Source organism: Coregonus lavaretus (assembly GCF_964263955.1).
Source record: "Coregonus lavaretus genome assembly, contig: HAP1_SCAFFOLD_3302, whole genome shotgun sequence".
Lineage (NCBI taxonomy): Eukaryota > Metazoa > Chordata > Actinopteri > Salmoniformes > Salmonidae > Coregonus > Coregonus lavaretus.
The window spans coordinates 55,142-65,119 of NW_028159812.1; the positions used below are offsets into that span (position 1 = coordinate 55,142).

General features: G+C 43.9%; 1 protein-coding gene across 1 annotated transcript in view; it reads right to left on the reverse strand.

Moving 5' to 3' along the window:
• LOC311122417 (lysosomal cobalamin transport escort protein LMBD1-like) overlaps nucleotides 1-7,068 on the reverse strand; it is a 50,212-nt gene extending 43,144 nt beyond the window's left edge. The window contains exons 1-3 of the mRNA XM_084196774.1: nucleotides 6,970-7,068; nucleotides 3,407-3,556; nucleotides 1,396-1,462 (exon numbers count right to left, since the gene is read on the reverse strand). Of these exons, the coding sequence (XP_084052900.1) occupies nucleotides 1,396-1,462; nucleotides 3,407-3,556; nucleotides 6,970-7,035 (283 nt within the window). The 5' untranslated portion in view covers nucleotides 7,036-7,068. The remainder of the gene's footprint in view (nucleotides 1-1,395; nucleotides 1,463-3,406; nucleotides 3,557-6,969) is intronic.
• Nucleotides 7,069-9,978: the final 2,910 nt, after the last annotated feature.

The following is a 9,978-nucleotide window of genomic DNA, read 5'->3' on the forward strand; positions in this document are numbered from 1 at the left end:
TTCAACTCACACTAGACCACTGTATCCCAGCCCTCACCCTGTGAGCCACCTGCACCAGCCAGCAGAGCTTCTTCTTGCCTTCCTCCCTTGTTATTTTCACCACACACTAATACATGATGCTACACATACAGTGTATTGTCAACATGCATTCACGATAACATTAGAACTCCAACCTCTCTAAGAACTCCCCACCCCCTCTGACCAGCCTTAGCCCATAGAACTCCAACCTCCTCAAAAGAAACTGTATACCCCATATCTCTCCCTCTGCCAGCAACCGTCGCCCAGAGCAACCCTTTCAACCCCCATTCCTCATCAGACACAGTCACACGCACCCCCCCACCTCCCAGCAACACATCACATTACATTCACACTCCTTCTCCATTGTAAACACCTTCTCTCCATGGTAACCCTGCTGACAATGTTCTTGGTGAATGTCTATATTACTCCTCTGCCCTCAACCTCTCCCTCTCAGAGGCTGCCCAAATGGCAGCATTTTCCCCTATATCCCTCAAACTCAACAAACTCAACGACCTCCAGCCAGTTCCACTGAGTTTTTCACCTTGCCCCCCCCCCCCAAAACCCCCCCCCCCCCACCTGGGACACCAGGTGGGTGCAATTAATTATCAGGTAGAACAGAAAACCAGCAGGCTCCGGACCTCAGAGTTGAATCCCACTGCCCTATAGTATATAGTGCACTACCTTTGGCCATGGCTTATAGGGCTCTCTGTTAAACATTTGGGACACATACCCTATCTAAGACAGGCTCCGCTCTGCCTCGAGCATTAGGTAGGATGAATAAATGATTGCGATCCTGCTCACTGGAATAGGAATATTCACGTTTGTGTCTGCATGGCTTTACTGTAGTGAGTGCTGAGGAGGCTAGGAGGCCATGTAATCCATCAGTAAATGCTTGTCCTTGATATGAATTCATCCTGGTTGAATAATGAATGATACAGATTACCGAAGAAGGTCTTGTGTACCACTGTTGGGCATGAGGATAACTCTCCTCTACACCGCCAACTCTTTTCCCCCGCTGGAAACTCCTTGTCTGTGTCCAAAATGGCAGCCGAGTCCCTATTTAGTGCAATAGTTTTGACCAAGGCCCATGGTCAAAAGTAGTGAACTAAATAGGGAATAGTGTGCCATTTGGGACGTATGCCTTTTGTGAGAGATTAAACATTGATCATATTATGTAATATGTTTATTATATATTACACGCTTCCTTCTTAATTCTGGGTCTCCTTTCCTCTGGTGGACTGGTAGGTCTCTATGTATGGAAAAAATATAGCATCTTGCTGTACTGCTAGAGATGGCAGTCTTCGTGTGTGTGTGTGTGTGTGTGTGTCAGTGTACGTGGTGTGTGTATGTATGCGTGTGTGTAGATGGCAGTCTTACCTTGAGGTGCATTGGCATCGCAGTTCTTGGTAGTCCCAGTGGTATTACTCCCTAGTGGCATCGGGCTCTGATCAAAAACAAACAAACAAACAAAACACACACACAAAAAGAGGCATGTTTCTCTTCTCCATAGCAAACAAAGTATCCAGTACTGTTTGTTTGCTATAATATGAAGGATGTGCACTTAAACTAACTGAGCGTACACAGTTTTCCATTAAACTCAAAAGCAATCCAGGAAATAAAACATGTATGTATGGTAATCATACTGGTATGTGTGTTCCACCAAGGTGTGTAGCTAATGTAGCTAAGGCAGCTAATATAGCTAATGCAGCAAATGCATCAAATGTAGCTAATGTAGCTAATGTAGTGAATGCAGCTAGGCAGCTAATGCAGCTAATGTAGCGAATGCTCCGAATGTAGCTAATGCAATGACTGTTTGTTATCATATTTTGGTGTACTGCCATTTACATTTAAAAGCACATGTTTATCCTTCAACCAACCATGAACCAAAGCCAAGTTTAATTCCATGACAATTGGCCAATACCCTAGACAATACAACAACTAAAACAGGACATAATCATTATGAAGGAGAAACAAAGAACAAGCCAATAGAGATTCAAATCAAAACAAAAGGAATGGCAGCTGTTTACCAGACTGAAATACATTTCACTGTCAGTACTGTACATTATATCCACCAATTTAGAAGGATATAACCAAACCTCACTCCTTCAGGAGGATTCAGGACGACGTAACCCTCACTCCTTCAGGAGGATGTAACCCTCACTCCTTCAGGAGGATGTAACACTCACTCCTTCAGGAGGATGTAACCCTCACTCCTCACTCCTTCAGGAGGATTCAGGACGATGTAACCCTCACTCCTTCAGGAGGATGTAACCCTCACTCCTCACTCCTTCAGGAGGATGTAACCCTCACTCCTTCAGGAGGATGTAACATTAACTCCTTCAGGAGGATTCAGGAGGATGTAACCCTCACTCCTCACTCCTTCAGGAGGATGTAACCCTCACTCATTAAGGAGGATGTAACCCTCACTCCTTCAGGAGGATGTAACCCTCACTCATTAAGGAGGATGTAACCCTCACTCCTTCAGGAGGATGTAACCCTCACTCCTCACTCCTTCAGGAGGATGTAACCCTCACTCCTTCAGGAGGATTCAGGTGGATGTAACCATCACTCCTTCAGGAGGATGTAACCCTCACTCATTAAGGAGGATGTAACCCTCACTCCTTCAGGAGGATGTAACCCTCACTCATTAAGGAGGATGTAACCCTCACTCCTCACTCCTTCAGGAGGATGTAACCCTCACTTCTTCAGGAGGATGTAACATTAACTCCTTCAGGAGGATTCAGGAGGATGTAACCCTCACTCCTCACTCCTTCAGGAGGATGTAACCCTCACTCATTAAGGAGGATGTAACCCTCACTCCTTCAGGAGGATGTAACCCTCACTCATTAAGGAGGATGTAACCCTCACTCCTTCAGGAGGATGTAACCCTCACTCCTCACTCCTTCAGGAGGATGTAACCCTCACTCCTCACTCCTTCAGGAGGATTCAGGTGGATGTAACCATCACTCCTTCAGGAGGATGTAACCCTCACTCCTTCAGAGTTTGTTAGGTTTAATCCACCCAAATTGACACTGAAACCTAAATGGAAGAATGTTAGGGCAGGGCTTAAGTTATAAATCCCCTGGTTTCCTACTACAATGGTTTAGAAGGAGTCGCTGGTATTAATGCCAGAGAGATGATGAATGAGGCTGGGTATAGGGGTGAACTGTAGTGGTGTGTGTGAGTGATGTGGATTTATGCTCATTAAAAGATATTTGCTCAGTTCTAACCTTATTAAAGACTTGTTTTTTTACACAAGATTTAACCCCCCCCCCCCACACACACACACACACACACACTCCACACCCCCACACACCCACCCACCCCCTCCACACACACACACACACACACACACACACACACACCCACCCACCCAGCCTGTGGTCACCTGCAGCAGGTAGTTCTGACTCCCGTACATGACGTACTGCGGGGCCAGGCTGTAGATCATGAAGCTGGTGTGAAGGACAATCAGCAGTAGAATCATGCAGAGGAAGAGGAGGGCCTGGGGACGGGTTCTCTTGGGTCTGATCTTGTACAGCTGACAGACAACACATTACAGTTAGATTAGTATGTCTGCTGTCAGACAACACATTACAGTTAGATTAGTATGTCTGCTGTCAGACAACACATTACAGTTAGATTAGTATGTCTGCTGTCAGACAACACATTACAGTTAGATTAGTATGTCTGCTGTCAGTTAGATTAGTATGTCTGCTGTCAGACAACACATTACAGTTAGATTAGTATGTCTGCTGTCAGACAACACATTACAGTTAGATTAGTATGTCTGCTGTCAGACAACACATTACAGTTAGATTAGTATGTCTGCTGTCAGACAACACATTACAGTTAGATTAGTATGTCTGCTGTCAGACAACACATTACAGTTAGATTAGTATGTCTGCTGTCAGTTAGATTAGTATGTCTGCTGTCAGACAACACATTACAGTTAGATTAGTATGTCTGCTGTCAGACAACACATTACAGTTAGATTAGTATGTCTGCTGTCAGTTAGATTAGTATGTCTGCTGTCAGACAACACATTACAGTTAGATTAGTATGTCTGCTGTCAGACAACACATTACAGTTAGATTAGTATGTCTGCTGTCAGACAACACATTACAGATAGATTAGTATGTCTGCTGTCAGTTACATTAGTATGTCTGCTGTCAGTTAGATTAGTATGTCTGCTGACAGTTAGATTAGTATGTCTGCTGTCAGTTAGATTAGTATGTCTGCTGTCAGTTAGATTAGTATGTCTGCTGTCAGTTAGATTAGTATGTCTGCTGTCAGTTAGATTAGTATGTCTGCTGACAGTTAGATTAGTATGTCTGCTGTCAGTTAGATTAGTATGTCTGCTGTCAGTTAGATTCGTATGTCTGCTGTCAGTTAGATTAGTATGTCTGCTGTCAGTTAGATTAGTATGTCTGCTGACAGTTAGATGTCTGCTGTCAGTTAGATTAGTATGTCTGCTGTCAGTTAGATGCGTATATCTGCTGTCAGTTAGATGAGTATACAGTTGAAGTTGGAAGTTTACAGACACTTTAGCCAAATACATTTAAACTCAGTTTTTCACAATTCCTGACATTTAATCCTAGTAAAAATTCCCTGTTTTAGGTCAGTTAGGATCACCACTTTATTTTAAGAAGGTGAAATGTCAGAATAATAGTAGAGAGAACAATTTATTTCAGCTTTTATTTATTTCATCACATTCCCATTGAGTCAGAAGTTTACATACACTCAATTAGTATTTGGTAGCATTGCCTTTAAATTGTTTAACTTGGGTCAAACGTTTTGGGTAGCCTTCCACAAGCTTCCCACAATAAGTTGAGTGAATTTTGGCCCACTCCTCCTGACAGAGCTGGTGTAAGGTTTGAAGGCCTCCTTGCTCGCACACACTTTTTCAGTTCTGCCCACAAATGTTCTATAGGATTGAGGTCAGGGCTTTGTGATTGCCACTCCAATACCTTGACTTTGTTGTCCTTAAGCCATTTTGCCACAACTTTGGAAGTATGCTTGGGGTCATTGTCCATTTGGAAGACCCATTTGCGACCAAGCTTTAACTTCCTAACTGATGTCTTGAGATGTTGCTTCAATATATCCACATAATTTTCCTTCCTCATGATGCCATCTATTTTGTGAAGTGCACCAGTCCCTCCTGCAGCAAAGCACCCCTACAGCATGATGCTGCCACCCCCGTGCGTCACGGTTGGGATGGTGTTCTTCGGCTTGCAAGCCTCACCCCCTTTTTCCTCCAAACATAACGATGGTCATTATGGCCAAACAGTTCTATTTTTGTTCCATCAGACCAGAGGACATTTCTCCAAAAAGTACGATCTTTGTCCCCATGTGCAGTTGCAAACCGTAGTCTGGATGTTTTATGGCGGTTTTGGAGCAGTGGCTTCTTCCTTGCTGAGCGGCCTTTCAGGTTATGTCGATATAGGACTCATTTTACTGTGAATATAGATACTTTTGTACCTGTTTTCTCCAGCATCTTCACAAGGTACTTTGCTGTTGTTCTGGGATTGATTTGCACTTTTCACACCAAAGTACGTTAATCTCTAGGAGACAGAACGTGTCTCCTTCCTGAGCAGTATGACGGCTGTGTGGTCCCATGGTGTTCATACTTGCGTACTATTGTTTGTACAGATGAACGTGGTAACTTCAGGCGTTTGGAAATTGCTCTCAAGGATGAACCAGACTTGTAGAGGTCTACAATTTCTTTTCTGAGGTCTTGGCTGATGTTTTTTAATTTTCCCATGATGTCAAGCAAAGAGACACTGAATTTGAAGGTAGGCCTTGAAATACATCAACATGTACACCTCCAATTGACTCAAATTATGTCAATTAACCTATCAGAAGCTTCTAAAGCCATGACATCATTTTCTGGAATTTTCAAAGCTGTTTAAAGGCACAGTCAACTTAGTGTATGTAAACTTCTGACACACTGGAATTGTGATACAGTGAATTATAAGTGAAATAATCTGTCTGTAAACAATTGTTGGAAACATTACTTGTGTCATGCACAAAGTAGATGTCCTAACTGACTTGCCAAAACTATAGTTTGTTAAAAAGAAATGTGTGGAGTGGTTGAAAAACGAGTTTTAATGACTCCAACCTAAGTGTATGTAAACTTCCGACTTCAACTGTATCTGCTGTCAGTTAGATTAGTATGTCTGCTGTCAGCGAACACATTACAGTTAGATTAGTATGTCTGCTGTCAGTTAGATTAATATGTCTACTGTCAGTTAGATTAGTATGTCTGCTGTCAGTTAGATTAGTATGTCTGCTGTCAGATTAGTATATCTGCTGTCAGTTAGATTAGTATGTCTGCTGTCAGTTAGATTAGTATGTCTGCTGACAGTTAGATTAGTATGTCTGCTGTCAGTTAGATTAGTATATCCGCTGTCAGTTAGATTAGTATATCTGCTGTCAGTTAGATGAGTATGTCTGCTGTCAGTTAGATTAGTATATCCGCTGTCAGTTAGATTAGTATATCTGCTGTCAGTTAGATTAGTATATCTGCTGTCAGTTAGATTAGTATGTCTGCTGTCAGTTAGATTAGTATGTCTGCTGTCAGTTAGATTAGTATGTCTGCTGACAGTTAGATTAGTATGTCTGCTGTCAGTTAGATTAGTATGTCTGCTGTCTGTTAGATTAGTATATCTGCTGTCAGTTAGATGAGTATGTCTGCTGTCAGTTAGATTAGTATATCTGCTGTCAGTTAGATTAGTATGTCTGCCAGCTAGTTAAAAACAATACAGAATGTCTCCTAGGAAGTTATAGAGACAGGAACCATGCAGTTATAGATAGTATGTCTGAAAGATAATCGTGGAAAAAGACAGAAAGCAGGTTAATCTACCCCACATAGGATGTAGCAATGAGATTATATAAAATCTATTATGTGAAAGGGCGAGTGTGTGTGTGTGTGGGGAGCTGTCCTGTCCTTACCCGTATCCAGAAGAACCAGATGCCCATGTTCCTGATGCCGGCCATGGAGGTGAACACAAAGTACATGGTGATCACAGTGATCAGGACATAATCCAACGGGAACACCTGGCAGAAATCAAGTCAAAGGTTAGAGAGCGAGAGAGCGAGAGAACGAGAGAGCGAGAGAGAAAGAGACAGACAGACAGACAGAGAGAGCGAGAGAGAGAGAGACACAGACAGACAGAGAGAGAGAGCGAGAGAGAGAGAGACACAGACAGACAGAGAGAGAGAGAGAGACAGAGACAGAGACAGAGATAGAGACAGAGATAGAGAGAGTGTGATAGCTCCCAACTCATTCCTTTTCAACAGGGCATCATCACAGTATCCTGAGGGAAACCAACCACACTCATCGGTGTATAAACACACACATAGTGATAGTTGTGTTGAGATGGGGCAATTAGCAGCAGTAGTCTGCTGTAATGTAACACTCTGTCCTGGCAGTAGTCTGCTGTAATGTAACACTCTGTCCTGGCAGTAGTCTGCTGTAATGTAACACTCTGTCCTGGCAGTAGTCTGCTGTAATGTAACACTCTGTCCTGGCAGTAGTCTGCTGTAATGTAACACTCTGTCCTGGCAGTAGTCTGCTGTAATGTAACACACTGTCCTGGCAGTAGTCTGCTGTACTGTAACACTCTGTCCTGCCAGTAGTCTGCTGTAATGTAACACTCTGTCCTGGCAGTAGTCTGCTGTAATGTAACACTCTGTCCTGGCAGTAGTCTGCTGTAATGTAACACTCTGTCCTGGCAGTAGTCTGCTGTAATGTAACACTCTGTCCTGGCAGTAGTCTGCTGTAATGTAACACACTGTCCTGGCAGTAGTCTGCTGTAATGTAACACTCTGTCCTGGCAGTAGTCTACTGTAATGTAACACTCTGTCCTGGCAGTAGTCTGCTGTCCTGTAACACTCTGTCCTGGCAGTAGTCTGCTGTAATGTAACACTATGTCCTGGCAGTAGTCTGCTGTAATGTAACACACTGTCCTGGCAGTAGTCTGCTGTCCTGTAACACTCTGTCCTGGCAGTAGTCTGCTGTAATGTAACACTCTGTCCTGGCAGTAGTCTGCTGTACTATAACACTCTGTCCTGGCTGTAGTCTGCTGTACTGTAACACTCTGTCCTGGCAGTAGTCTGCTGTAATGTAACACTCTGTCCTGGCAGTAGTCTGCTGTAATGTAACACACTGTCCTGGCAGTAGTCTGCTGTAATGTAACACTCTGTCCTGGCAGTAGTCTGCTGTAATGTAACACACTGTCCTGGCAGTAGTCTGCTGTAATGTAACACTCTGTCCTGGCAGTAGTCTGCTGTCCTGTAACACTCTGTCCTGGCAGTAGTCTGCTGTAATGTAACACTCTGTCCTGGCAGTAGTCTGCTGTAATGTAACACACTGTCCTGGCAGTAGTCTGCTGTAATGTAACACTCTGTCCTGGCAGTAGTCTGCTGTCCTGTAACACTCTGTCCTGGCAGTAGTCTGCTGTAATGTAACACTCTGTCCTGGCAGTAGTATGTTGTACTGTAACACATTGTCCTGGCCCATTAATCCTCAAAAGTGTAGCCAAGACAATGGAGAGTGTTGAAATACGAGGTGTGTGTGTGTACAGTGGCTTGCGAAAGTATTCACCCCCCTTGGCATTTTTCCTATTTTGTTGCCTTACAACCTGGAAATAAAATGGATTTTGGGGGGGGTTGTATAATTTCATTTACACAGCATGCCTACAACTTTGAAGACGCAAAATATTTTTTATTGTGAAACAAACAAGAAGTATGACAAAAAAACAGAAAACTTCAGCGTGCATAACTATTCACCCCCCCCAATGTCAATATTTTGTAGAGCCATCTTTTGCAGCAATTACAGCTGCAAGTCTCTTGGGGTATGTCTCTATAAGCTTGGCACATCTAGCCACTGGGATTTTTGCCCATTCTTCAAGGCAAAACTGCTCCAGCTCCTTCAAGTTGGATGGGTTCCGCTGGTGTACAGCAATCTTTAAGTCATACCACAGATTCTCAATTGGATTGAGGTCCGGGCTTTGACTAGGCCATTCCAATAAATTTAAATGTTTCCCCTTAAACCACTCAAGTGTTGCTTTAGCAGTATGCTTAGGGTCATTGTCCTGCTGACAGGTTTCCCTCAAGAATGTCCCTGTATTTAGCGTCATCCATCATGCCTTCAATTCTGACCAGTTTCCCAGTCCCTGCCGATGAAATACATCCCCACAGCATGATGCTGCCACCACCATGCTTCACTATGGGGATGGTGTTCTCGGGGTGATGAGAGGAGTTGTGTTTGCGCCAGACATAGAGTTTTCCTTGATTTTCAAAAAGCTCAATTTTAGTCTCATCTGACCAGAGTACCTTCTTCCATATGTTTGGGGAGTCTCCCACATGCCTTTTGGCGAACACCAAACAAGTTTGCTTTTTTTTCTTTTCTTTAAGCAATGGCTTTTTTCTGGCCACTCTTTCGTAAAGCCCAGCTCTGTGGAGTGTACGGCTTAAAGTGGTCCTATGGACAGATACTCCAATCTCCGCTGTGGAGCTTTGCAGCTCCTTCAGGGTTATCTTTGGTCTCTTTGTTGCCTCTCTGATTAATGCCCTCCTTGCCTGGGCCGTGATTTTGGCGGGCGGCCCTCTCTTGGCAGGTTTGTTGTGGTGCCATATTCTTTAAATGTTTTAATAATGGATTAAATGGTGCTCCGTGGGATGTTCAAAGTTTCAGATATTTTTTTATAACCTAACCCTGATCTATACTTCTCCACAACTTTGTCCCTGACCTGTTTGGAGAGCTCCTTGGTCTCCTGAGTGGCGCAGTGGTCTAAGGCACTGCATCGCAGTGCTAACTGTGCCACTAGAGATCCTGGTTCGAATCCAGGCTCTGTCGCAGCCGGCCGCGACCGGGAGACTCATGGGCGGCGCACAATTGGCCCAGCGTCGTCCAGGGTAGGGGAGGGAATGGCCGGCAGGGATGTAGCTCAGTTGATA